Genomic DNA, 27,201 nt, shown 5'->3' with positions numbered 1-27,201 from the left:
TACACAATGTAAACTGTGGACCTGGACATGGAGTCAGTATTGGAGGGCTAGGAAAGGATGGCACCAAAGCTTGTGTGTCAAACATCACCGTCCGAGATGTTAAACTGCAAAATACACTCAACGGAGTCAGAATAAAGACCTGGCAGGTATATATACTCTAAGATTATACCATCCATACCTGTGTGAACCTCAAACTAGTTATAAGGCTCTCATGATTTTATACTGCTACAGGGAGGATCAGGGTCAGTGAAAAATGTCATGTTTGCAAACATTCAAGTCTCAGAAGTTGAATTCCCTATAATGATTGATCAATTCTACTGCGACAAGGGGCATTGCGCAAACAAAACCTCAGCTGTGGCCGTTTCGGGTATAAACTATGTAAACATTCAAGGAACCTACACATCGAAACCTGCACATTTTGCATGCAGTGACAGCATACCATGTACTGGTGTATCCCTAGACACCATACACCTAAAATCAGTTCAATCAGGGAAGCGCTTGTATGACCCTTTCTGCTGGGAGGCGTATGGAGAACTCAAGACGAACACTGTCCCACCGATTGATTGTTTGATGAAAGGAAAGCCGTCTTCAAGCAGCAGCTCAATCCAGTCTGAAGGTGGTGGCTATTCCTGCTAAGCTTAGCCCTTACGTAATGTAGTACTAGTCTAGGGAGCAATTAGTATAGATTATACTATTGTAGACACGCCTTTAGGCATTACCAGCAGTTACGTCGAATTCACTGCTGGAAACATTGCGATTCATATAATCATATACAAGTGGCCCTGGAAATTAACTATCATTCTTAGAAAATCTGCTTGGTCCTACCCGGTAATTTCACATAAAGCCTTTTGCAGTCCAAATTCATTTTGGTAGGCATGTTCATCGGAGTTGGGAAGGTAATCAGAACGGTTTCAACTGAAAATCAAGCACGCCATAAACAGATAAAATTATGGTGTTGCTGATGTTTCTGGAATCCTATCCTACCTATGATTTCCCAAAACCAGCAGCAGCCTTTAACTTCATCCTTTTACGGCTTTCTATCCTTTCAGGACTTGGAAGTCCTGTCTTATCCTCGTACTTCTTCTCTAATGCCTGCGATCATTAGACACAGTATTTAGTTTCAATCTCCAAGGCAATTAACAGCATATCAAGTTTCACGATTATGGATTTACAAGAATCCCCAATTGAACTAGCATTGTGGCCGTTCATTTAATGAAATATATAGCAGTATATTTACAGACCAAACAGTGATCTTAACATTTAAATCAAGAGAAGACATATCCTGAAATACCAAAGAAAGAAAATGAGTTCTTAAATTCAACTAGTAAAGTGGTTGTTCATTGCTCGTCCACCTTGAACTAAAAATTATTTTTCAATGGTGAGGGCGATATTTATTGGTACGGACAAGTTTAGGCATTTCTAAGTACTAACCTGTAGCTGTTCAGAGATACTTTCAAGAACTCCTTCAGTCATTCTATCAAAGAAAAGAATACCCTGCACTCAAGGGAGACGCAAAAGAAGGAGGATCAGCGTTAGAATTATAGGTCATTCAACATAAATCACAAACTTTACCACAATGAAAAGCCCAACAAACAAATAACGTCATGTCTCATAGATATTTTTCCTCTCAAATTCAAGAAAGAATCATATACTAGATGCCTTGTGGCATTTTTACTTTGTTCTCCGCCAGGGCATGTATGCAGATGACTCATCTACCAGACTACCACCTGTGACATCTTATCATCCCGCTCTGTTAGTACCCTAAGAATGCTTTACCATACCAAATACTTCTGAAACATATTCTTTGTTTCTATTTCGATATTGTACTTTAAAAAGATGTTTATATGGCAAACATTGTGATCTTCCATACATTACTTGTGTCAAATGATGCTTCTACTGACTCATACCCACACATCATGATTCTAGCTTTTGTTGACAACATCTTCCATAAGGACTACGTATAAGTGACCCCCATCTTATTACGCTCGCAAGTGAATATATACTAACTGGTCCTAAATATGCATAGCAGATTAGCAGATGGATCCACAGTAGTGTAATTACAGTAAGCAATAAGCTCATCTTTCCAAAGAAGTCTAGCACCAAAATCTGTACGTTATGTTATCACTAATGTAAAACAGACAAATTTTCAATTGTTAAACTACTCATCGTAGGTTGAAAGAAATTTGAAGAAAAGAACCTGCAAATGGTCAAATTCATGCTGGAACACCCGGGCAGGAAGACCAGACAAGTTGACTGTAAACCTCGCACCACTGATGTCCCGTGCATCTATTTTCACAGACTCTGGTCTCTGCAACCACAACAAAACACTAAGACATCCAAAGCAGGAGTCTAGACTACATACTAACTACTAAGCAATAACCTTAAGCTCGTTGCATCCTTTGTAAACTGCATGCAGTTGAACAACACATATAGCAACTATTACACTATTCAATTTCAAATGAGAACGCAACTGAAAAGCAACAAACAGTACCTGAACATCAGCGTAAATCCCCGGGAAGGACAAGCAACCCTCATTAAAGAGTCTCGTTTTCTGCGAATATCTACTAACTCTCGGATTCACAAGCACAATCTCTTCCCCCTCGCCGCGCTCGCCAACCGGATTGAACACCATAAGCTGCACATTGATCCCAACTTGCGGCGCCGAGAGCCCAATGCCATCAGTTCTGTGGAAAAACCAAGCCGAAAACAACAACAACAACAACAACTCCTCTCAAACAACAGCAAACCATTTCTCAAAAAAAAAGTTGGAAACTTTCTAATCCGAAAATTATGATCACAACTCATGAAACTCACCTGTACATTATATCAAACATTTCCTCCACTAGTTTCTTCAAATTATCATCAAACGTATCGAGTCTCTTGTTCTTTGCTCTCAGTATAGGGTCCGGATACTCCACAATTTCCAGAGGCGTCTCAAATTCAACATCAGCAGCTATAATTTCAATTCAGAACCAGTTACAAACAAAATCAGCACATAAAAAAGAATGAGTATTTTGAGCTTGGAATTTGATTTTTACCAGAAGCTACTTGGTCTTCTTTGAGTGAGAAGCCTCGCTTGGCCTGCGCGCGGACCGCAGTGAACCGGTTCGCCGTGGAAAGTGGCCGGTCGGCGGAGGAGAACGTGCAGAAGCGGTGGAATATGGCCGGAAAAAGTGGCCGGCGGCGGCAGAGAGATGGAAAGATAGAGTGGGGTGAGGAAATTGGTTGCAGCAGACAAGCAGCACAAGCCATGGCCACAAACAAACACTGCGATTTGCGAAGAGCAGGAGCTAAAACACTGATACGCTAAGATAAAAAGTCAATATTGCCCTTACGATCTGATTTATTTACGGATACGTACCCGGACGTATCGGACAGTTTAAACTCGTTGCAGGCCATATCCGAGAACAGATTCTTAGGCCTAGTTTGATACAACTTTGTTTTTAAACAAATCAGCTTTGATCTAAACTTTTAGATTTTATTGTGTCTGGTAAATTAAACAAAAACAACTTTTTAAAAAAATTATAGGTCAGTGAAAGCAGATTTTAGAAGCAGTCTTGAGATAGTTTTTAGAAGCTGCTGTTAATAAAAACACACAAAAATAGTATTTTATATCACATTTACCAAACAAAAAACTGTTTTAATTCGCAGCTGATTGTATTCACAATACAGTAGAAACAAATTTTATAAAAAAAGTTACAGCAATCTCAAATTAGCCCTTAATTTACATGGCAAGATGTACGCGCTGGTATAACGTCCGCTACGCGTCCAATATGTCCGGCTACGTTTTCGTAAATAAATGAGATCGTGGGGGTTGCACTGACTTTTCGCTTTAAGGGAGCAGAATTCGAATATAAAGACTTTGAAACGACGTCGTTGGTTAACCGCGGTAAATTAACTAACTGACCAGGGTCGAGGAGAGAGAAAGAGAGAAACTGAAAAAGAAAGGCTGTAATAAAAATCGCAGGTGTTGCTGTGTTGGCTCCTCCTCTCATTTTTCCAGGTCCTCCACACAAAAACAAAGCTTCGTTTCCTCCAGGTAAGACTCTCTCTCTCTCTCTCTCTACTATTTCGTCTCCAATTCTTCGTCACCAATTCTAGATCCGCGTAACCGATCCTGTTTGATTTCCACGTGATTCGAATCCCGCTCGGTTCTCATAGCGGATCCGATCGGAATTTGAAATCGATTCGGTTATACTGATTTGTGTTTACGAACCCTAATTTTGAGAAACCTGTGCTGATTTTGATTGGAATTTTGTGTGTGATAGTGAGAAAAGATGGGACTGACGTTCACGAAGCTCTTCAGCCGGCTTTTCGCCAAGAAGGAGATGCGAATTCTGATGGTCGGTCTCGACGCCGCCGGTAAGACTACGATCTTGTACAAGCTCAAGCTCGGTGAAATCGTCACCACCATCCCTACCATCGGTAAGCCCCAAATCCATAGCTTTTATATCAGTGATTGAAATCTATATGTTTTTCGGATCAGTTTTGTGGTTAGGTGTAAGGTTTTGTGTGTACGAAGAGTTTGTGTGCCGGTTGTTCGCTTTGTGCTGTGTTGAGAGTGTCATGTGTTGCTTTCGTCAATTTGCTACTTTTGCTTTTGTAACATCGTGTGGATTAAGAGTTTGGTTGCGTTTCAGTTAAGAGTGTTAAGTGTTTCTATTGAGATAAGCAATTAGTTAGTTTCGCTTTTGTAACATGTGTTGGATCAGAGTAGCGTTGCGTTTTGGTTAACTGTGAGAGTGGCTTTTTTACAGGATTTAATGTGGAGACTGTGGAATACAAGAACATTAGCTTCACTGTGTGGGATGTCGGGGGTCAGGACAAGGTAAACTACTCAGCTCTCTCGTTTGTCTGTGTCTCTCTGCATAGTACGCACATATATAGATAAAGGCTTGGATTAGGATTGTGTAGCCATTTTATAGTTAGTGGATATTTGACGAATTGTTTTTAAGAACTTGCACAAAGTTTTAACGACTCACTCTACTCTCTATGTATCTCTCTGCATGTGTCTCTGTGTACTCGCATTGATAAAGGCTTGCATTATGATTTTGTAACCATTTTATAGTTGGTGGATATTTACTGATACTTGCTTTGGTGAACACTGAATTTTTTTTGTTAAGAACTTCTACTAGGCTGTGAGATTGATGGGGAGATATGTTAAAGTTTTGTATCATTTGTGTTTTTATTTGAAAGTTTGAACTGGGAGGTCTTTGTATGGTGTCTCATCTTGTTAATGCATTCCCAGTGAGTGATACTGTTTCCTTCTAATTACAGATCCGTCCATTGTGGAGGCACTACTTCCAGAACACTCAAGGGCTTATTTTTGTGGTTGATAGCAATGACAGGGATCGAGTTGTTGAGGCAAGGGATGAGTTGCACAGGATGTTGAATGAGGTAGTTACTGGTTCACTTGTCTTGTAATTTTTGCTTGTTTATGCGGATGATTCATGAGTTCCCATTTCAAAGCATCACGGGATCCTTTGACATTAAGTCCTATTGCTTCTTTCACCCAAACAATAAAATAAAATCAAAATCAAAGTTGCTTCACTTGGTTTCTATTTGGTTCAGTACATACTTTACTGAAGTTGCATCTGCTTACTTGCTGTAGTTATATAGCTTTATAGCTTTATGTCTAAGTTGCTTGATGAGTGATTCTTGTTGCATGCCTTGTAAATCTGTAAGTGGCTAGAAGATGCAGAACCTTGTGTAGGGTGCTTGTTCTTTGTTGTTCTTAATTGTTGTGCTTTTATAGATTGGTATAGAGGGTTTGAATACATACTGTCCTGTAGTTTCATCTGCTCACTTACTGTATTTATATTGCTTTATATCTTAGTTGCTTCATGAACAATTCTGGGTGCATGCCCTGTAACTGAATTACAAGGTTCAGTTCTTGTCTAGGATGAATATTTGCAAATATTGTTTACAGGTTTTTTGGTACTAGGCTTAGAAGGTAAGAATTTGATCTGGTTTCAGGATGAACTGAGGGATGCTGTTTTGCTCGTATTTGCCAACAAACAAGATCTTCCCAATGCAATGAATGCTGCAGAAATAACTGATAAGCTTGGTCTTCATTCTCTCCGCCAACGTCACTGGTAATTGATATTAATATTGTTGATTTCCACTCTGCAATTTTTGGTCCATATGTGAACGGTTGTTGTATGCTGGTAAATCATCCGTCTAGCAAATATATCAATGTAAATGGCTGAACAAATTGAATAAGTTTGACATGATTGCTAAATCTAGTTATTTGGATGTGACTTTTCAAAGTTAGTTCTCTTGGACAGGAACTAGAAAACTAGTGGATGAGTCGAGTCAAACTAAACAACTAGAGGCCTGATGTAATGTGTATTTAATATAATGAAGATCTTGGACAAAATTGTAGGACCTAATAGTATTGCAGATAAGAAAAGTATGGCCTGAACTATTGGTGTTATGTTGGTCTCTCTCAGGTACATTCAGAGCACATGTGCTACCTCTGGAGAGGGACTGTACGAGGGACTGGATTGGCTTTCCAACAACATTGCTAGCAAGGCAAGTTCACTATAGTCATCAATCTTTTACAGTAATATTAACTTGTGGTGTTAGTTTATGCTACAAAAGTATACAATCTTCTTCGAAAAGTATGGATCGTTCGCAAATATCCTATGGTGACATAAACATTGTTATTTAACCGTGATAAAATGTTATTTGCTGTTTCTGCATGATTATTTTAATACTATAATTCTGAGAACCTCCCTGCCTCGCTTTACAGGCATAAGGTAATGAAGGTCAGGGAGTTCGGTTTGCCTTGGAGATTTCTTGGGAGGATAGTTTTCTTTGTTTCCAGTGAATGTTGTAATAGGAGAACGTTTTGGTGAGACTTTTTCTGATTTTGTGTTGTGTATCTGCTCTACTTTAGCTATACTATTTAGCTGTAAACAAAGTTTGCTATTACTATGTTACAGTCTTTCTTAAACATCAGCCGATTTAATGTCCTCTGTTCAGTTTATATGTCTGTGGTTCAAAAAATAGTGGTCTACAACTGAAGAGTGGGGATTTTAAAATTAGAGACCCAAGTGTGCGCAGCATATTAATCCCCGATATGGTGTTTGATTCACTCTCAACAGTTCTTGTATCTATCTGTATTGTAACTTGCTTGAAGGTTCTAAGGCTCTTAGATTGAAACTCATAAAGTAACAGGAACTGATATCCAAACCATCAAATATATGCAACTCTTGGTGTTCCATTCACTTGTAACTAGCTTGAACGTTCCAGTTGAATCCAGTAGCTTTTGATTTGTATCCGATTGAACTCATGAACGAAGAAAAAACCAACGATGGTGTATGAAGCTACACAACAACTATGTACGCTCTGTGTAGTTGAAAATAATCTTACAGACTACAGTACATAGGAAATCACCATGTATGGGAAAGAACCCAAAACGAGAACTGGTAGACAAGAAGTTGGTTCTTTTTCGTCGCTAATGGAGATCAAGAGGTGTTTTGTTCTTTGAAGTAAACTAATCCATTTCTTTTCACCAATAGTGAAGGACTCGATCAGTAGCTGGATCTCTTTTCAGTTTTTGTTTGTTTGCGCTGTTCTTCATAATACTTTGACAATTGACAAAACAAAAACTGGTTTATTTTGAAATCTAGCTAGCTTAACACTTATCTTAACTAGGTGCAAACACACGATTTGGCCAGGAAAGTGATCTTACTCGCTACCATGATAAGAATTGAATGAAATGTCACAAACTTAATGTTGAAGAGTCACATTGAGATTTTGATAAAGAAGAAGCGCACCATTAAACCCCTAATGTGGGTTTGTCCCTATTTGTGCTCCATTCCAATTTCCATGGCTTTCAAGTTTTGGACAGCTTAGCTTATTAAACCCTGAAAGGATTGAACCACAAACTGGTATGTGGTTAGAATTAGGTCTTTGATTTGGATTTGAGAAAATTATGTGGCCATAAACTGAGATATTGCTAGCTGTGCTCTCACATGCCATGCTCTAAACCCAGGATCATGGACGTGCTTGAAAGACTTGCCAGCCATGAATCCCCCATTATTTTGTGCTTTAAGCACTTGCTTATGTCCATTGTCCGACCTTATAATTTTGTTTCTATAATTCTGAAACAAACAAGGTTCGTATCTCCCAATGCCAAGAACATAATGCATAGTTGGGATCCAATTAATCGATGAGTATGAGTATCTTCGAATTGAGAATATACGTACTCATGAACTCAAATTGGCTTTCTATTTTCTGTTGTCTTCCACTTCTTTTTTGGTTTGAATATCTCGACTTCTCTCTTGATGTGTCATCCTTGCGCATGGGTCATATGCTACGTCCAATTTTATCGGATGTTCTCAAAGTGACTATTTCGACTTCTCTTAACTGTCACTTTTTGCAAATTGTTTCTAATCACCCCTCCCAAAACAGTTTCTTTCACTTTTTGCTTTCGTTCTTCACCCTCGACTCGATTTGCCTCAATCTATCCTGTGAGGAAGGATAATGGAGTTGAAGAACTACAAATTAACAAGGCTTAACAAAATTTGGGAAAGGTTACTAATATCGTAAACCATTTCTTACTTGAGAGGATCAATGTGTAAGTTGCTGTTATGAGATTTTATAGTAAATTTCACATCAAATAACAAAATGATCGAAGTACCTTCGATTCGATATTCATATTTGTTGATAATACATGTCTGAATTGTGTATGTAAGAGATAATAGTTGTCTGGATTGTGACGGTGCTCTATATTTATCAAGACGGCAATAATAATCCAAGAACTACAAGAATTTGATTATTCATCAAGATAGATTTCGTGGGTTTACATTAGAGCTCGATCGATCTAATTGAGTGAGAGCCACATCATGGCTTTCCAATATTAGTTTGCTTCCAAATGACTTTTGTACGAAGTGTCAAACAATAATAACATATTTTTATGCTTTATTGTGTGGGATGGGTCCTCTTTTCTAAGCAGACTTTCTGAATTAGTACATAATGTGTGGCTAATGCTTCTGTTGGACCCCTTTTGTTAGGAACTAAACCCTAATTCGTTAATTTTCACTTTCTTATTTTCGTTGTCTTATAAAATCAAGGATAATGATGCAGCACATGTAGATTTGTCCTCTCTTAGACTTTGTATATGGATAAAGCCAAACCAATGTTTTGTTTCCAAACGAAAACGACAAACGTAATTTCCAATTTGTTCCATCCTTAATTTCTCGATCGTTTTTTCTCAGTTTGGTATTGAGTTTTAGAGATTAAAATCATTTATAATTATCATTTTAAATAGATTTTTCTGTTTAGTAAAATCTTAAAACGTGTTTATGTAGAACTTTTTAGTTTAAATAACCATGATTTTAAAAAACATATTAGAGGTTGCTTATTTAAAATTGAGTTTTTTTAAAAATTGAGTTTTTAAACCACAATACCAAACTAAGCCATAATATTAGGGTTTTTAGGTTGGTGCTTTCAATCATTCCCAATTAACACCCTGATATTAATAACCACGTCGTTTTTCAATCTAATTAAGCTTAAGATGAATATGTATGCACTCGATCTGTAAGTTAAATCTGTTTGGTAATCGAAGCTGTATATATGCAGCTAGACCGGGGCTGATTCGATCGATCGCGATCGATCTGTTGATCGGTTTTAGGCTCGCTGCGTTGATCGATTAGTCTGGAGTCGTGGAGATCGAATAGGGTTTTCCATGGTGGGAAAAGGCCAGAGTTTTATAGGACAGTACGTGGTACGTTCTATAGCGACTTGAACACAGTAGAGTCTAATAAAGATGAGACCGACATCTTTACTTGGATCTAGGCCGGTTCTGTCATATGATTAGGTCAAGATCAACTTTAGGGTTTCTTCTAAATGATGGATTCTCTTTTCCTTGGTGATGATGACCGGGAAACAGAAGATTTAACTTTGATCTGGAGACATAATTAATATAGATCAAGTATAATCGAATCGAAGAAAGCTCGATATATCGATCACTCACTGGCGCTGCTACAGATGATTTTAGTTTCTGATGAACTGGAACCGGTGGAAAGAGCTAAAACCAAAGGAAAGTTGTGATGAACTGGAACGCTATACGAGCAGTATAGCTTTTCCAAACCCCAAGTTTTGTTTCACTACTCAAAGCAACTAGCAGCAACAGTACGTAGTACTACTACAGATCGATGATGCTATTATGTCACCTCTGGGTTTCTTCAAGCTTTTCCAACCTGCAGGGCACATGCAAACGTACGTATAACATAGCGTTATCAATCCACACAGAGACCATGCCATACTCAAGTTGGCGAAGTCGTCTGTAGAATACAAATTAAACAACTCCCATGCATGATTATTCCTAATTTTAATCAATTAAAACCATTCAAGCAACTCGATCTCGTCCTTTGAAGGGTTTAAATTTAGGAATTTACAAACTATTCTAAAACTCCATCCAGATTTTCTATCTTATTGAAAATAGAGTTTCTCCCGGTTATTCTCAGTAATTTGCACTTGACCATGCATGTGTTTTCTGGTTACGTATTTCAACTTTTTTCATTGGAGATGTTAAACATTTTATATGCTTACGTAAGATTACATGTTATTTTCAGTAGCAGCTAGCTGCAGAAGCATGTAAGGAACATTTAGTCTATTATCGAATATCAGATTTTCCCCAAAATAAGAAGAAATTTCGTCATGCATGAAAACATGTATTTATTTGTTCTGATATATAATATACTTATACACACAGACACACATGGATGAATAAATCAAAAAGATAGTTAGGTCGAAAGCTCTTCGCTCTCTAATTCTGATTAAGAGCAATATTTACTGAGAAAAAACCATCTTAGGCTCCCTCTATAAAAGCCCCCAGCTACCCCATATGTCTGCCTAACTTTCTTTCTCCCTCTCTATCTCTCTTTCTCTCGTTCTCTCTGTCCCTTTATCCATCTCTGTAACACAAAGAATGGATAAAAAACCATGCAATTCATCATCCCAGGATGCTGAAGTGAGAAAAGGGCCGTGGACCATGGAAGAGGATTTGATTCTGATAAACTATATTGCAAACCATGGTGAAGGTGTTTGGAACTCCCTTGCCAAATCTGCCGGTATATATACCTTTCTATATCATATTAGGTTTTCAAAATCCGAACATCTATTTGTACTTTCTCTATTTTAAAAAACAAACTAATATATAAGTGACGAGTAACCCTAGCTGACCATATTATTGTAGGTTTGAAACGTACTGGGAAGAGTTGCAGACTCCGATGGCTAAACTATCTCCGACCTGACGTTAGGAGAGGCAATATCACTCCGGAGGAACAGCTCTTGATCATGGAACTGCACGCTAAGTGGGGAAACAGGTGATCCACTGATCTATATATCATTTCTGTTTGGACTTTAACTTAGTTTACAGAGACAAAAGAAAGTTTATTTTTTTCTTTTATTTCTTTTGATTGATTAGTTATACCTATTTCGATTTGATTGTTTAATTTGTACCTTTTGATTTTATTTTGGATAATTAACATAGGAGCTAGGCTGTGATCTTCTTCTTCTTCGTCTTCTTCTGTGTATGATCTCATGTACGCGCGTGTACATATACAGATCTGATCTATCTTGTCAGCTGCCCTATTTGAGTGTGTAGTGATCGATGATACCTGGGTAGAAAGAGAGGGAGAGACAAAGTGAGAGAGGCAAGTCAATTCATTAGCTGGGGACTTGGAGTGTTCGATCCATACCCACGAAAAATTATTTGCTACAGTGTGTGATGGTGACCAATATTTAAGGATTTTTTTTTTTTCATCTTCTTTTTTGTTTTTTGTTTAATTCAAAGTTTTATAAGATATGATACGAGGATGAGTCTTGATTCTTGGAAAGTGCTTATTATGCTTTAACAAAAATTCTTAGGTGGTGTGACATAGACGATAGAATTGGAGGCATATCATTGATGTGGACCTATATATTTTCGATGTTTGTCTCTCTACGCTTAACCCAAAAAAAAAAAATCTTTATCTAAATTCATACTCAGGATAGTGTTCAGCTAATTTCTTATCTCTTTGTTTTTGTTTGGTTTTGTTTTTTTTTTATAGTTTTTTGTATTTCAAATTCCCCTTTTTTTCTAATTTACTTCCTGTGGAATTTGAGTTCATACAGTGACGGAGTCATAATTAGTAATTGTGCAGTGGTTTTAAGAGTACGCTTTAGGCCGTGCATGCCCAGAAGATGACTTGTGATCGAAGGCTTTGCCGGATAACAAGCTATTCTTACCGTCATATATCTAACTCCGGTTAGCTCCGGCGGCCGCGGATGGATGACGTTGCAGCATGTAAAGGAGTTGACAAAACGAACTGGGATATCCCATAAGCAAGTTTAACTCTGCATGTGCATGCTTACCTAGCATCGCATCAGTTTGATAAATATTTGTTAAAATTGGTAACGGTGTCCAAATTAGGATACCATCTATGATTAACAAACATTCAAAAAAGTCCAAATATTAGGAAATTGTTGTCGTAGAGAAAATAAAAACTAAAAAAAATACCTAATTTTAAGGGGTACTTTGGGAACGAGTGCCGGAAAAAAGTATAAAAGGTTTTCCAATTTGAGTCCAACCCTTAGCAAAATTGGTCACATGCCAAACTTCTCACTTAGGAGAAAAGAAAAAAAAAAATCCTTTCTGCCTTATTTGGCTTTGAAGTTGACATGAACCTTACTGTTTTGGCACCTTAAGACAACGACTGGCCGGCCGGCCCCTTTCTCCCTCTATAAGTTCTCGTCGTACAGCACGAATCCTCGGATTCGGATCGTCGGAGATATGCGCATGGCTGCAGCTCACAATCATGAGCTAAGCTTACCCTTTTCTTCTCTGCTATTTAGTGAGCAAAAATATCCATATATCGGCTCGTTAGGTAAGCTAACTATATGCCTTCAAGATCTGGATGATCCTCACCAGTTTGGTATAGAAAAGAAAAAAAATGAAGCATATATATATATAAACCTCTCAGGATTGGAACAACAACAACGACGACAACTAGATGAGATATATATATCCCGCAAGTATTTATGTATATATGAAAGCATGTATGGACATACCTGCTATTCCGGGCATATTGTTGTCTTTGAAGCTCCAGATCTGATATCAGAGTATCAGAGGGTGTCTTCAAGTATGATATCTAGCTGGGATTCGAGTTGTTGTAATATTATTACTCTGTGATGCAAATACGCAAGGTCTCTGTATGATTTTTTTTTTCTTTCTGTTGTGGCAAACATTTGGTTCCCAGGTCTGGTCTGTCTTATTTATATGATGAAATGTCCAACTTGGAAGACTTTAAATCTCACCCATAGAACATGTACGTGTTGATAGATTTTCTAAGATACGCTTTTACTATAAGCAAAAATATTTATGTATATAATAAATTAACCTTTCCATGGCATTCCCTAGCTTCCACAAACCAACAACCTTTCCTGGTTGTTCATTATTTAGGTTTTGCATCATTAGTTTTTGTAATGTCCATGATACATAGTTATATAAATGATTAAGACATACTCTTTGATGGAAATGTGAAATTAGCACAATATATAGGAAAGGGTTTGAGTAGGAAAAGGTAATTTGATCAATTTGTTTTGGTTAACTGTTTTATTACATTTTGATGTACTAACCCTCGTTTCTCTTCCTTGTTACGTTGTTGGCAAGTAAGCTTGATTAGTTTACTAGGGGGTCCAAGCAGGTATAAGAGTTTCGGTTGGCTAAAATATGTGTTGCATGCTCACTTCTAATCGAGTGTTAGGCAACTTTATAAACATAAAACATAAATGACTACGTGGTTCATTCTAGATTGGACTACGGCCACTGATTACCATGGTCGCTGTGTTGCACGTAGCTAGGGTGTTTTCAGTCCCACTATTATGTCCAGTCAAGGTCAGTCGAATTTCTGCTGAGTTCAACCTTGTAAGGCTGGCCTAATAAGTTTATTGAGCTCCAGACCCTCGGTTTCGATCAGTGAATCCCTCTTTTATACATGGCTAGCTAGCCATATTCGGCCATAGTCACTCCCATTATAGGTGAGGATGAACCGTGAACTCTAAAGGTCCGGTTTTTCCAGACTCGAACGTTCTGTGCTCTATCCCATATCTATGATGAGGGATCGTTCTCGTTCAGCTAGGGGTTCGCCCCATTATGCTCGAGAGAACATCATCTAACTTTACTCACTCATTTTTTGTAATGTAACAAACTCATGTTTCACGATTCGATATAAAGATATGTCGCAAGTTCTCATTACATCTTGAAGAACTCTGAAGATGACGGAGCGCACACGAAGACTTCCAAGAATCCATCCATTCCATTACCACGTACGTACTACTCTTGTCTATTGATGGTATAATCGCATCAACAAAAGTTCAATTTCCGTCGTGAAAGTTCCACGTAAAACGACATAGGATATGAGCTATGCCAATCTACGTTAATTAGACCCCTAGAGCTCTTAACTGGTCGAAGGATCTCATTTGCCAAAGATTTGTATATTTTTTCAGGATTTAACTTGTCTGTTGAAGCTAAAGAAATGTTCTACGTACGGTTTTCTTTTTCACATTTGGAGAAATGAACTAACTATCAGAATTAGGTCACAGATTGAGTAGCAACTGAGCTTCTGGATTGATTATTGAGATTGGTATTAACTTTCGGTCCGTCATGCATTTTGCATAACAAGGTGCTCGTTCTTAGTTGCATCACAGAGCTGTAGTGAAAAGATCAAATGATCTTATACTACGTGTTTCGTAAGTTTAGTCGATCAAGAATGAATAAGATCGAGTTCACGTTCATAGTAAATATGCTGCTTGGAGTAGCCTTTCAAATCTTCTAATTATCTGTGTTTCATGCAAGACAATGAAACCATAGCTAGAACACATGTATATAAGTGGCTACACTTCCAATAGGTCATTATCGGTCTTTCTTAGTTTTTGGTTAATGTGACATTGTTTTCCTTGTATGTGTTGGATCTAGTAGGTGTAATTATGCCAATTTCTTATCCGGTTCATGCAACTATTTATACCAGGAACTAAATTAAAGCCAGCTAGAAATTAAATATTTGCGTTTAACTGGCTAGGTTAAACAATTTAGTCTGATTGCTCATGCAGGTGGTCGAAAATCGCAAAGCATCTGCCAGGACGGACCGACAATGAAATCAAGAACTACTGGAGAACCCGAATCCAAAAGCACATCAAGCAAGGTGATCAGAGCAATTCACAGGGACAAAGCTCTGATGGAACTGCAGATCAGGCAAGCACAAGCAAAGTGGGATCGAGCAGCACTGTTGGTCTCGACGCCATGGAAACCACCTACCCTCTATGCGCCCCGACGGCGTCGTATCCAGCAACTCTGGTTCAGCCTCCTGCTCATCCTAATGTTCTACCCCCTGGAGATTCAAATCAGGATAATTACTGGAGCATGGAGGATCTCTGGTCTATGCAGTTACTAAATGGAGAGTAATATAAAACACCCTCAACTCATCGTCTATATTATCATATAATTATATAATAATTTGAATCATTAGTTACTTATATATACTTAGGTCTGTCTATATACATAATTATTAGTACATATATAAATAATTTTTTTCTTTCTGTTTTATAATTATATTGGCATGGTATTTAATCTATCATACGTAAACTTAGTTTGTAATAGGGTTATCCTAAAGCTTGAGATTTGCTATCCTTTTTATAGTAAATTAATGAGAGTATTTGTCATATATGTCATTCTAATCATGCTGGGAAACAACATAGTTCAGTTCCCTTTGTCTCCTTTAAGTTTCTTTACAGATAATCATTGCTGATCGAGCAGTGATAGTGATTACAGACAATGATACTTACATTCTGTTCGTATTAGCCTAACTAGTAACTAACTTAATCTAAACAAGAGATGCCGTTTTGCTTAGTGCGATAGAAGTACGTAGGATCTTGAAACTTTTGGAGGAGATCATAGTACAGTAAATTGTCTGGGTGAGATTGAGACCTGCAGTTTCTTCCATACCACACCAGAATTAAAGCACGTGCTGGAAGTTAGCATGTTCATATAGTTATACTGTGGTTGCGGCTGCATGAGATCTGGAACTGAGATCAGAACTCAGATTCACATACGTAAGACGTCGGGGTGAGATATTTAGAAACCTATGCATACAATTACATCGAGATGAGCCAACGAGAGATCGACGCGCACAGAGTAGTGAGAGCTACTGTTGTGAGATCCCATCGAGGCTTTTTTCCCGAAAGTATGCCATGGCCATGCAAAAACTGAAGTCGAGAGTGCAAGGGACCTAACTTGCAACCCCTGCAAAGGAAGCCTTTCACGTCGTATTAACTCCTCTTCATTACCATCGTGGGTATCTACATTGACATTCATAGTTCACTTGCAAGATCTCGTATTATGTTGTACAACGTATCAAATTAACACCGCAGTTGAAATAAGGTTTCTTAAGCTTCATAACCTTCATTGTGTTCGATCATCCATGTTATCCTTCGACTAATATCACCTATATCACAAACTATTCACAACCATCAAGGGGGTGAAGCGGCTCTTTTCTCTTATTAACGTCTCTATTGTTCTATGTTTAGCGATTTTTTGTGCGTAACAATTACTTGAGAATTGAGATGCCAAAATGTAAAGTTCATACAACCAACTCTATCGATCATGACCAGCAGACAAAAACAAAGTTAGGTACCGTCCTGGATGCATGAGTCACTAGCTATCATGCATTTACAACAACTATCGTCGAAACCTTAGCATCCAATCCTTTATTATTCTGAGAAAAAGATTAGAGAAAATAACCTATAAGGCCCATTGCTCGCACTCTGCACAGTCAAAAATGGAAAAAGATGAACGAGGACAGTTGATATGCTGGTTGGAATTGCCAGCTTCCCGAGCTCATACGAAAAAGAAGTTCGTCATGTAGCCACTCGTTGTTTTCCATCACATGTTAGTTGTGCCGAATTGAATTGAGTTGAATGCAAAGCACAAAATAAGAGATGACAATCACGTGGTGGATAAGGAAGATTCACATGTTGGGTCGGCCATATATGATTGCCAAGATTCGCATGTATGCATGCATGAAAGAGCTTGATGAAGACAATATCATCTCCTCGATCTAGGGTTTTATGTAAGGAAGAGGATGAATCAAACCCTAGCTAGAACAAGAGTAATTAAGTTGAGAAATCCCCAAATTTCTATGATCATATGATAAATTTCGATCAATGGCTTGATCAACAATGTTGGGTTTATATTTCGACTCTCAGGTATCTCTTCGATCAATGAGATTTTATATAATAGATTACACGTCTGGGTAAGGCGTCTAGATGCTGGAAGTTTAGAAGATGATATGACATATTGTTAGAATCACCCGAAAGCTAGCAGAGGAGGACATGGAAGTCGAAAAAGAGCTTTCTATGTGGGTATAGTAACTCGATCTTCGAGGACTAAGTTGAAGCAAAGCACAAACAGAGGCGGATAACCAACTTAATTATGCTACGTTGAGTTTCTACACGAGGGTAGCTAGGCCTAAATGCTGCTAGGTCGATCGTCTCAACCTTCATATCAATCATATGTAACTTCAAAACTTCAAACAGAGCTAGCATCAAAGTTGAAAGTTGTATATGAAATTTCCAGTTGATTAGTCCTTAATTGGTTTATCCATCTCTTGCTGCTGACCTTTTGCTGCAACTATCTAGATCAACACCAAACATAGTGCATATATATATATAAGACTAGTTTAACTAAAGGATTAGGAGGTTGTTTGTACTTAATTAGTTAATTTTGGAGTTTTCAAATAACTGATCAAGGCTTATATCCCTCTTTATGTAAGTAAGGACTGATAATGAAGTGCCGACACGGAAGATAGATATGAATGGAGTTATGTGATTCCATGAGTCTCATTCGCGTGTGGGAAACAGAAAAAAGATTGATATGATATACAAACAAGGAAGGTCATTCGAGACGTGAAACTCCAAAATGGGATGTTTTTCCGATTAAGGCTAATTTCGTTGTCCATTTATGAGTGCATGTGCCATAACAAGAACCATGTCTCTTGTATGATCACGCAAAAGAGTGGTGCATTATTTGGTAACGTGGCCATGAGGTTATGAAATCAGACTTGGGCGAACTTAAATTGACTCTTACATATCCTAGTTTATAAAATAGCATTGATATAGCACCTTAAAGAAAATAAAATGAAAAATATTAGGATTGAAGTAGACAAAATTTGATTTTGATCAATGTTATGTTCATGGTAAATAACGTATGAGATCAAGTGATATACATATTCATAGAACTTAAAGAGTCAAAATCAATCGATTTACTTTTATGAAAGAGAGAAACACGTAAAATATTTAACCTTACATGCACAATCAACACAAACTCTTCTTCAACATTAGAGGCTTGAATATGATCGAGTAGGAGGAGACTAAACATGGAACATCCCGATACACTCTAAAAGCACACAATGGAAGACAACGAGAATGTGGGAGAGTGGTTTTGCTACTACTTGGATGAACAAGAAGATGATAACTCACCAAATCTAATGGGGAGAAGCTCCTATTTGTTCAAAGACTTGGTGCGCACCCAAGCTTAAACATGTTGGAGACTCGTCTTTTGAAAATCACATATGTATATATACACAACACTTTTGTTAAACCTAACCATATGATAACCAAACAAAAACATCCAAAAAGCAAAGCAAACCTTTCCTCGTTAACCCTTTGTGATTAGGAGAAAGTTTCTTTCTCTAACAATCACAAGTACTTGTTTAAGCACGTGTTCAATATCCTTCCAGCACAATCGAAAGGCCCAAGTGTTAGTATGGCACATATTACAAAGCCCAAACACTTCGTCATTCAGGTTACGAGCCCGTCACCGGGAAATCATTATCGCGGCAACTAAAACATGCATCATTCCGGCTATCATTCACCTACATTTGTACCCTGGATGCTCTCTGTCGAATCCCTCAAAATCTGATCGAGAAAGGTTGATTTTGGCCTATCTCTGCTACTCATGCCAGAATTTTCTTTGCCTAAAATTCTAAACCAACGACCCTCATTGTGCGTATCGGATTGTTACCTGGAAATTTAGTTACATGTTGTTTTTGTGATCATCATTCACTTTGAATAGGGTATGGGAGAGAGCTAGAGTACTGTGAGTAAACAAGTTACCTCTATCTCTCTCTCTCTCAAAGTTTGAAACTCTCTATGATATGATCATTAATCAGTGCATTGTCAGATTCAATCTCATAACTAAGTAAAAAAAACCTTAAGGTGAACAGTCTTTGTCGCCGAAGTCGGGTTCGTAAAAGAATGCAGAGTAAATTTCAAACTCTATGTCTAGGAAAATTATACTGCTCCTCTCATATTGGTTGGACTTAATTTGGAAGAGATAGCTGGATAAGTTCCAAGAACACAATCGTGTGGCATAGAGACGAAACCTAATCCTATTTTCAGTTACACAAACCACCCAACTTGGTTCTGGATTCTGACAAATCAATCCCAATCCAAATCCAAATCCCCCCTCCACATTTCCCAGTACAGTACACAGAAACACTGCTTCAATCTCCACCCGTTTCACGTAACCCGCCAACATAACCCATGCTCCGGACGCGTGGCGCTACACAACTCGCCGGACCGACCCAGGTCCAAAAACCAACCGGGCCCCCACCCGTCCTCGCCCATGACTCAGAAGGGTAGTGTGGTAATTTCGTCGTCCTGATTCGCACTAGACAGAAATTGATGGCGATCATGTTTTCTTGGGAGTGTCTTCAAAGGAAGCTCTCCTAGGCTTATAATAATAATTTTAATTTATTATTAATGTGAATTATTGTCTTCAAATCCGAGACGAGCTGTTTTACTCAGAATCAGAAGAAGAAGAGGAGGAGATGGGGAGGGCATTTGTGTATGTGATACTTGGGGGAGGGGTGGCAGCTGGTTATGCAGCTCTTGAATTCACCAGGAGAGGAATCTCCCATGGTGAGCTCTGCATCATTTCCGAGGAGCCTGTAAGACTCTTATTTAATTCTTCTCCATTTCCCATTTCTAATATCATTTTTCTTCTTGGGTTCTTGCTCTTCTCTATTGGGTTCTTGCTCTTTTTTGCACCCTTGATTTGTTTTTGTGAGGAGATCACCAATTGTTACTTGCGTTTGTGTGGAGGTATGAAATTGGTTTCCATTGTTGATAAGTGGGGTGCGATAAGCTAAATTGGATTCAGCAATGTGGAATTTCTGAAATCTATGGGGTAGGAACACTCAAAACACACGTAGTATGTGAATTCTTGCTTCTTTTTTTTTGAATAAAAATTCTTGCTTTGGATAAGCGAGATAGATGATGGTAGAAGGATTTAGTGGGCAACCAAGTGAAGTGTTTCCTTTTACATGTAGATATTTGGGTCTGGAAAGTTAATTAATCGATTATATTTAGTTATGTAAGGCCTTATTAAGTAACTATCCTCCTGAATTGGAGAGTTTCTGTTGATGCTTTCTATATATACTCTATGCTGTCAATAAGGCTTTGATGGGATTAGGGATGAGAGGAGATGGATTCACTTATGGTTCAAACACAATAACATTTGAAATGGATATATACTCACATCAAAACAGCTTTTGATCTCTTTTCTGTTCAATTAACTTGTAAGATAAGTGATCAAGTGTGTTAAGTAAGCCTTAAATTTGGAAATTAACAGGGTCACACTTGCATATTTTCAGGTTCCTCCTTATGAGAGGCCTGCTTTAAGCAAAGGTTTCTTACTTCCAGAAGGTATACACTCTCTTTCTCAGCCATTATAGTTTGTTTGTTTTCTTTTATTTATTCCCATTCGTTCTAGGCTTCTAGCGATTCTATATAAGATTACCCCTTACACCAAATAGAACATTAATTCAAAGGGCAGAAAAGAGTGCAATAGCAATTCTTAGAATCTACAACTTTTTAACTCAGACCTTTATCATTATCATGTCTCCAAAGTTTCATTTTCCCATAGAAATATGGGTTGGACAGTAGGTTATGAAGTAATTTTGGTGCTCCAAACTTGAAAATTAGTTATATCGTATTCTGAGTTCTGACATACTTCCTTCTGCACAAGGTCCTGATAAAATTTTATATGATTTTTGTTGATGTGCAGCCCCTTCACGCCTTCCATCATTTCACACATGTGTTGGTGCCAATGAGGAAAAATTGACTCCAAAATGGTACAAGGAACATGGTAATTACTTTCACGTCTTACGTATGTACTTTTGTAGTCATGAGAATTGTAGTAGGTGCATATGTACTATTGAAGTGTGATTCTTATTTTGTTTATTTGTCCTTTTCTTCATAGGGATTGAATTAGTTCTTGGAACTCGAGTTAAGTCTGTTGACGTCAGACGCAAGACAATATTGACAGGATCTGGAGAGACTATAACTTACAAGATTCTCGTTATTGCAACAGGTGCTCGGGTATTGAAACTGATCTTATAGTTATCTTTTACATTGTCTCTTTTCCTAGATGTTCTTAATGTAAAAGGGGAAAGATCTTGAAATTCAACTATATATAACAGTTATGAACCACGGACTCACTTCATCCAATATAAACTACAGACTTGAAATACTACGATAATGTAATAGACCTATAAAAACCCTTATAATGTTTCTACTCCATGTAGCTGTTCTTGCATTATAGTATTAGACATTAGTTTTATACGTTTATAGGATATAGTCCTATCATTTTAAGTGAGACTAATAGTGAGTTCTAATGCTGATGTTAGGTAAATGTGTAGCTGGCAGTTGTAATTGCTGAAATGCTATAGCTTAGATATAGGAAAAGAATCATTATTTTATTGTTTTAACGAGATTTATGTTCTTGTATGTGTGGATGCTAGGCACTCAAGCTGGAGGAGTTTGGAGTCAAAGGATCAGATTCTGAAAATGTGTGCTATTTACGAAATTTGGCTGATGCAAATAGACTAGTCAACTTGGTGCAATCTTGCCCTGGTGGGAATGCTGTTGTCATTGGTGGTGGTTACATTGGTATGGAGTGCGCTGCATCGTTGGTGATCAATAGAGTGAATGTGACAATGGTTTTTCCTGAAGAACACTGCAGTAAGTTCTTTTTCTTTGACGCCGTATAATTGTTCATTTATTTATCTCAAACCAGTTTTGCCACATATTGCTGAGGATGGTAGATATCAAAGAGTTTGTTTTCTCAGTCTTGAAAGAGTGTTAGAATAATTATGTCCTTTTGCAGTGGCTCGATTATTCACACCCAAGATTGCAAGTTATTATGAAGAGTTTTACAAGTCCAAGGGAGTGAATTTTGTTAAAGGAACCATTTTGTCCTCATTTGATATTGACCCTAATGGGAAGGTAAATATGAAGATTGCCTCTTTGTTTTCTTTATTTTTTTTATTTGTAATTATTTATTCTTTCATAATGAATGAAAGATGGACCGATGATTATTGACTGCTCATTCTTCTGTTGTTTGGGATGTATATATGAGTTTCATTTGTCTAAACATTTCGTAGTTTCATATAGAAAGCTGTCACGATTTTACTAGTCATTTTCTAGTATAGTAGAACGCCTGCCTTGCTGACTTCCCCTTCCTACTATTGAATAGAGATCAAGACCGGCTATGAGCTTTGATGTGAAAACTATATTTTTTCTTTGAAAATAAATGCTAAATTTTGATGTACTAATCTTGGTTCTCAACTCATGCATAGGTCACAGCCGTTAATCTCAGAGATGGAAGTTGTCTACCAGCAGACATGGTTGTGGTGGGAATAGGAATCCGTCCAAACACAAGCCTTTTTGAAGGTCAGCTGACGCTGGAGAAGGGCGGGATCAAAGTGAATGGAAAAATGCAGTCGAGCAATAGTTCAGTCTATGCAGTTGGAGATGTGGCAGCATTTCCCGTCAAACTATTTGGTGACTCCCGTAGGCTCGAACATGTTGACTCTGCAAGAAAAACTGCCAGACATGCTGTTGCTGCCATTATGGAACCAAGCAAAGCTGTTGAATTTGACTATCTACCGTTCTTTTACTCCAGAGTCTTCACCTTGTCTTGGCAGTTTTATGGGGACAATATAGGAGATGTGGTTCATTTTGGAGATTTCTCAGGAGGCACATTCGGGGCATATTGGGTCAGCAATGGTCAACTTGTCGGGTCTTTTCTTGAAGGGGGAACCAAAGAAGAGTATGAAGCAATAGCCAAGGCCACCAGGCTGAAGCCAGCAGTTGAAGATGTGGCCGAGTTGGAAAGGCAAGGTTTGGTTTTCGCATTGACTGCTAGTCAGAAACCACCACCGTCTCCTCCTCGTGAAGTTGCTGGTTCTAGCATCGTTGTGGACAGACCGATATACGCTTTCCATGCAACTGCCGGTGTTCTTCTGGCTGCATCAATAGCTGCGTTTGCATATTGGTATGGAAGAAAGCGTAGAAGATGGTGAAGAGTTGGTTGGGTTGGATTGTATCATACCCATGCGGCATTATAGGTTCTAGCCTTCTAGGAGATTGATCAATACTCCAATATTTGATCATATATGTATTACAAGCAGATTGTAGCTCACAATAATTAATGAACACAACAGTTAAATACATCTTTATACAAACATCTATGTAGATCGCAATTCACTTCCTTAACAATATCTTGCTATCCCCACGAAATACAGTAAAAGAAATAGGTGTAGCTCGTAATGCCGTGTTGTTTGAGTAGCATTAACTGGTCCGAGAGATTGTCCCGCAGAATCCAGCCCTATGTAACCTTTCAAAGACCATGCCGGGTCACCGTATAGGAGCAGTCGATCTTTCTGATGAGTTTAGCATAGTTCAATAACTTCACTTCAGTTACCATGTCGGATAATGCTACGCACATTACTTTTCAGATATACCAAGTACACTAGTTCAACAAAGAAATAGAGCAGTATCAAACTAATATCCCAAATGCATAATTGTCAATTTGCTACCCTATCTTTCATTTCAGCAATTTGCTACCCTATCTTTTCATAATTAGCCAATTTGCTACTCTAACTATTAAATCAGTCAATTTGCTACATTTTCATCAAATTTTCTACTTTGGGCTTTCAAGATTAACCAATTTACTTATCAAAATTTCAATATCGACCAACTTTAACTTTTGATTTTCAGAATTAATTCATGTTTAGATAAAGAAATGAACAAAATAAAATAACAAAAAGGTAGCAAGTTGGTTAATTTTGAAAACATAAGGCATCAAATTGGCAGAAATAATTGTTAGGGTAGCAAATTGGCTAATTATGAAAAGTTAGGGTAGCAAATTGGCTGAAATGAAAGCTAGGATAACAAATTGACACTAAGATGAAAGGTAGGATAGTAATTTGGCTAAAAAGTCGTCCAAAATACATGAAGTTGCTCTACCTCTGCCATGGTTCCACGAGTATCGAGGCAAGCTGACTAGTCAGATTACGAAGTCAGTGTCCATAAGAGGGCATTTGGTCTAGTGGTATGATTCTCGCTTTGGGTGCGAGAGGTCCGGAGTTCGATTCTCCGAATGCCCCCTCTTTTTTACCTATTCTACCCTCCCATAAAGGACAATTTTTTCTCCATTTCCAGGTAATTTTCATCATTCGACAAGGACAAATTCGTCACAATGAGAACAAGCACCAGCTACATCATGGACATTTGCTTCACATTTCCTCTCCTTATCCTAATCTTCTTCCACTCCTCCCTTCTTCTTCTTCATCTTCTTCCTCTCAACACTCTCAGACCCAAAATTCAAACCAGAGAAACAATGGCAGCCTCTCTCTCTACTCTCACACTCACCACTCCTTCTTACGCCGCAACCACCTCCTCCTTCCCCTCCCACACTCCCAAACCCTCCCTCCAATTCCCCTTCTCCCCTCACCAAAACCCCACCCTCTCCCACCGCGCCACCCACCTCCGCCCCGTCGCCGCCGTCGCCGCCCCGGAGAAAATCGAGAAGCTCGGCGCCGACATCTCCAGCCTCACTCTCGAGGAGGCCCGCGTCCTCGTCGACTACCTCCAGGAGAAGCTCGGCGTCTCCGCCGCCGCCCTCGCCCCCGCCGCCGCGGTCGCCGCGGCCCCCGGCGCGGGCGACGCGGCGGCCGTGGTGGAGGAGAAGACGGAGTTCGATGTGGTGATTGAGGACGTGCCGAGCAATGCCAGAATCGCGGTGATTAAGGCGGTTAGGGCTTTGACGAGCTTGGCGTTGAAGGAGGCCAAGGAGCTTATTGAAGGGCTGCCCAAGAAGTTTAAGGAGGGAGTGTCTAAGGATGATGCTGAGGAAGCCAAGAAGCAGCTAGAAGCGGCTGGAGCTAAAGTTGGAATTGTCTGAGAGGATAAGTGCTTTTCTTAGCTAAGTGCTTTTTGTGATTTGTTTGTACTATTTTGTGCGTTTTGGAAATCTGTTTAGGGGTAAAATGTGATTGATATCTTTTGCTTCGGATTCGATTTCAATGCATTTGGAATTGTAATTTCTAAGGAGAAGAGGAGTTGGTTACTTGTGGCTGTGTAGCTTTTGGTAATGTGGTCTTGGTTGGTATGATTTTGGTTGTGTGGAAATGTAGATGATGGATAGGGTTTATGATTTGAAGTTGGAACTAGGAGAAGAATTGCATCATGTTTTAGCAATGTTCTAAAAATGGGGTGCTTCACCGTTAATCCTGCCTAGGCGCTAGGCGGTGCTTCACCGTTTCCGTCTAGAGAGCTAGAAAACCGATTAATCCCTGATTAACCCGTTTAGAGTCACCGGCTGTCCGCCCGACTAGCATCTAGCGTTTTTTAGAACATTGTGTTTTAGCTACTTGATTGGGCGGTGCCAAATGCTTTCTGTACTTCTATATACGCTAATGAGGAAGAATACTAGCAACAATGCGACTCGCATTGTTTCTTTTCTTAGGCATATTTATAGAGAAGCAACTTCGTTGCAGATGTTGACCGTCACATATTTCACATATTCTGGGTTCCAATACGGAACCAAATGAAACAGTAACTTCATCAATTCCTGCAAATCTGGGTTGATTAATGAAACTGAAAACAAAAAGGACCAATAACCATAATAAACATTGCTCCATATATAACCAGAGTACTTGTTCAACAAAAATGGCAAATTTTATTTTAAGGACGTTAGTTGCATATATGACTTGTATCCTAATTTGAGTGTAGCCAGATTGTCCGAGTGGAACACAGCAGCGTTCACAGTATATCATGCATCTGTCTAATGTCTATGGACGGTTTCTGCATGGCCCCGTCTTACAATCTGCATACCCCATTAATAGAATTAGCAAATGAAATAGCATGCATCTCGATCGATATATTAAACCCATGAGATGATGAGAAGGATATGTTTATTTACCACCAAATCCACGACCATATTTACCACCAATTCCATGACCAAGAAATAGTTGCTTGTTCACAATAGGAGATGTAACCGTCGGTAATTTATCTTGAGATGGGGAAGATGGTGTCTGATCACCGTCGTCTTCATCATCGTTCTCTAGTGGTGGTGGTGCAGTGTTTAAAGGTGGCGACAACGTCGGCATCGGATTTTGTGGCAGATTTGGCGTTGGATTCACTGGCGTCTCCGGCTTTGGCTTGGGCAAAATATGGTCAGTAATCCATTTAAAAAAACGATCAAAGCTACTCTCCTTCTCGTCATCATAAACCTAAAAAGACGATTACAGTATGTTAATGGACTCCGTTTGACCTCAAGCACCTCATATATATAGGGAATTCACTGAAACTAATCATATTTGTATTCCTCACTTTCAAGTTTAACGAGGTCCTCTCTCGATATCCAGACACACATCAATGCATATCTTATATGTATGGTAATTTAGTAGTCTCTAACCTTGTTTACTGGAAGGGGTGGAGTTTGCACATCGCTGGGAGTTGATGTCTGAAATCGGACATAGATGTTTGAAACGCATGTAATATCAGCAAGCAACCATAGTTTAGGGTTACATAAAATCATATATATGAAAATGTACCTTCAGCTCCTTTACATCTTCATTCTCAAACTCACGAGTTGAAACCTATAAAGACATGCAAGATGGCATCGAGATATTATTGGATATTGGGAGAAAGGGCATATGTGTTCATATGAGTGAGTTACCTTTGTAGTAACTAAGAGAATGGTGAAGAAGAGGAAGATGACTGTTTTGAGGACCATATTATCGTACTCCTTCAATAGCTAGAAACTGAACAGTAGCATATACAAAGTAATTAATTGTATTT

At 38.6% G+C, this 27,201-nt stretch overlaps 7 protein-coding genes and 1 non-coding gene across 9 annotated transcripts in view; 6 read left to right on the top strand and 2 right to left on the bottom strand.

The window, feature by feature from the left end:
* The window catches only part of LOC101296139 (polygalacturonase At1g48100-like), a 3,105-nt gene extending 2,014 nt beyond the window's left edge, over positions 1–1,091 (top strand). Inside the window, exons 6-7 of the mRNA XM_004306303.1 lie at positions 1–146; positions 232–1,091. Of these exons, the coding sequence (XP_004306351.1) occupies positions 1–146; positions 232–636 (551 nt within the window). The 3' untranslated portion in view covers positions 637–1,091. The remainder of the gene's footprint in view (positions 147–231) is intronic.
* On the bottom strand, positions 583–3,252 carry LOC101295851 (peptide deformylase 1B, chloroplastic-like). The gene is made up of 6 exons (XM_004306302.1): positions 3,039–3,252; positions 2,815–2,953; positions 2,492–2,684; positions 2,198–2,308; positions 1,432–1,494; positions 583–1,092 (listed from the first exon to the last, which is right to left on the bottom strand). The coding sequence occupies exons 1-6, from the start codon at positions 3,250–3,252 to the stop codon at positions 985–987; spliced, it is 828 nt and encodes a 275-aa protein (XP_004306350.1). The 3' UTR covers positions 583–984.
* Positions 3,253–3,884: 632 nt separating this feature from the next.
* Positions 3,885–6,936, top strand: LOC101298631 (ADP-ribosylation factor 1-like). Of its 2 annotated transcripts, XM_004304586.1 has the most exons (7): positions 3,889–4,039; positions 4,269–4,425; positions 4,758–4,828; positions 5,278–5,397; positions 5,977–6,095; positions 6,453–6,534; positions 6,755–6,936. In XM_004304586.1, exons 2-7 carry the CDS (start codon positions 4,278–4,280, stop codon positions 6,758–6,760), a joined length of 546 nt encoding a protein of 181 aa, XP_004304634.1. In that variant the 5' UTR covers positions 3,889–4,039; positions 4,269–4,277; the 3' UTR covers positions 6,761–6,936. The 2 variants fall into 2 exon arrangements, with proteins under 2 accessions (XP_004304633.1, XP_004304634.1); XM_004304585.1 differs by lacking the exon at positions 6,755–6,936 and having other exon boundaries at positions 3,885–4,039; positions 6,453–6,549.
* Positions 6,937–10,883: 3,947 nt separating this feature from the next.
* On the top strand, positions 10,884–15,457 carry LOC101298345 (myb-related protein 305-like). Its single transcript, XM_004304584.1, has 4 exons — positions 10,884–11,084; positions 11,210–11,339; positions 15,106–15,284; positions 15,342–15,457. Exons 1-4 carry the CDS (start codon positions 10,943–10,945, stop codon positions 15,455–15,457), a joined length of 567 nt encoding a protein of 188 aa, XP_004304632.1. The 5' UTR covers positions 10,884–10,942.
* Positions 15,458–19,436: 3,979 nt separating this feature from the next.
* LOC101298048 lies at positions 19,437–23,611 on the top strand. The gene is made up of 7 exons (XM_004304583.1): positions 19,437–20,000; positions 20,706–20,757; positions 21,119–21,199; positions 21,314–21,432; positions 21,855–22,074; positions 22,220–22,338; positions 22,692–23,611. Exons 1-7 carry the CDS (start codon positions 19,881–19,883, stop codon positions 23,415–23,417), a joined length of 1,437 nt encoding a protein of 478 aa, XP_004304631.1. The 5' UTR covers positions 19,437–19,880; the 3' UTR covers positions 23,418–23,611.
* An 820-nt stretch (positions 23,612–24,431) lies between these two features.
* Positions 24,432–24,503, top strand: TRNAP-UGG. The gene has a single exon. It is a non-coding gene; the product is annotated as a tRNA-Pro (tRNA).
* Positions 24,504–24,668: 165 nt separating this feature from the next.
* On the top strand, positions 24,669–25,833 carry LOC101297758 (50S ribosomal protein L12, chloroplastic-like). The gene has a single exon (XM_004304582.1). It carries the CDS (start codon positions 24,737–24,739, stop codon positions 25,298–25,300), a length of 564 nt encoding a protein of 187 aa, XP_004304630.1. The 5' UTR covers positions 24,669–24,736; the 3' UTR covers positions 25,301–25,833.
* Positions 25,834–26,054: 221 nt separating this feature from the next.
* Positions 26,055–27,201, bottom strand: LOC101297467. Its single transcript, XM_004304581.1, has 5 exons — positions 27,080–27,201; positions 26,955–26,999; positions 26,816–26,863; positions 26,321–26,630; positions 26,055–26,224 (listed from the first exon to the last, which is right to left on the bottom strand). Exons 1-5 carry the CDS (start codon positions 27,134–27,136, stop codon positions 26,190–26,192), a joined length of 495 nt encoding a protein of 164 aa, XP_004304629.1. The 5' UTR covers positions 27,137–27,201; the 3' UTR covers positions 26,055–26,189.

This window comes from Fragaria vesca, linkage group LG6 (assembly GCF_000184155.1).
Source record: "Fragaria vesca subsp. vesca linkage group LG6, FraVesHawaii_1.0, whole genome shotgun sequence".
Taxonomy (NCBI): domain Eukaryota; kingdom Viridiplantae; phylum Streptophyta; class Magnoliopsida; order Rosales; family Rosaceae; genus Fragaria; species Fragaria vesca.
The sequence above is the reverse complement of the archived record's forward strand: the minus strand, read 5'-3'. Positions and strand labels throughout refer to the sequence as shown.

Bases quoted from the DNA above. Each gene is read 5' to 3' on its own strand.
- LOC101297758 (XM_004304582.1), top strand. From the start codon at position 24,737: ATGGCAGCCTCTCTCTCTACTCTCACACTCACCACTCCTTCTTACGCC.
- LOC101295851 (XM_004306302.1), bottom strand. From the start codon at position 3,252: ATGGCTTGTGCTGCTTGTCTGCTGCAACCAATTTCCTCACCCCACTCT. The intron at 2,954-3,038 runs GTAAAAATCAAA...TTGAAATTATAG, and splicing joins AGAAGACCAAGTAGCTTCTG to CTGCTGATGTTGAATTTGAG. The intron at 1,495-2,197 runs GTTCTTTTCTTC...CCTTGAGTGCAG, and splicing joins ATGAATTTGACCATTTGCAG to GGTATTCTTTTCTTTGATAG.
- LOC101298345 (XM_004304584.1), top strand. From the start codon at position 10,943: ATGGATAAAAAACCATGCAATTCATCATCCCAGGATGCTGAAGTGAGA. The intron at 11,085-11,209 runs GTATATATACCT...ATATTATTGTAG, and splicing joins CTCCCTTGCCAAATCTGCCG to GTTTGAAACGTACTGGGAAG. The intron at 11,340-15,105 runs GTGATCCACTGA...TTGCTCATGCAG, and splicing joins CACGCTAAGTGGGGAAACAG to GTGGTCGAAAATCGCAAAGC.
- LOC101298631 (XM_004304585.1), top strand. From the start codon at position 4,278: ATGGGACTGACGTTCACGAAGCTCTTCAGCCGGCTTTTCGCCAAGAAG. The intron at 4,829-5,277 runs GTAAACTACTCA...TTCTAATTACAG, and splicing joins ATGTCGGGGGTCAGGACAAG to ATCCGTCCATTGTGGAGGCA. The intron at 6,096-6,452 runs GTAATTGATATT...GGTCTCTCTCAG, and splicing joins TCTCTCCGCCAACGTCACTG to GTACATTCAGAGCACATGTG.
- LOC101298048 (XM_004304583.1), top strand. From the start codon at position 19,881: ATGGGGAGGGCATTTGTGTATGTGATACTTGGGGGAGGGGTGGCAGCT. The intron at 21,433-21,854 runs GTATTGAAACTG...TGTGGATGCTAG, and splicing joins TTATTGCAACAGGTGCTCGG to GCACTCAAGCTGGAGGAGTT. The intron at 22,075-22,219 runs GTAAGTTCTTTT...GTCCTTTTGCAG, and splicing joins TTTTCCTGAAGAACACTGCA to TGGCTCGATTATTCACACCC.
- LOC101297467 (XM_004304581.1), bottom strand. From the start codon at position 27,136: ATGGTCCTCAAAACAGTCATCTTCCTCTTCTTCACCATTCTCTTAGTT. The intron at 27,000-27,079 runs GTAACTCACTCA...ATGTCTTTATAG, and splicing joins TTCTCTTAGTTACTACAAAG to GTTTCAACTCGTGAGTTTGA. The intron at 26,225-26,320 runs GTAAATAAACAT...TGGGGTATGCAG, and splicing joins ATATGGTCGTGGATTTGGTG to ATTGTAAGACGGGGCCATGC.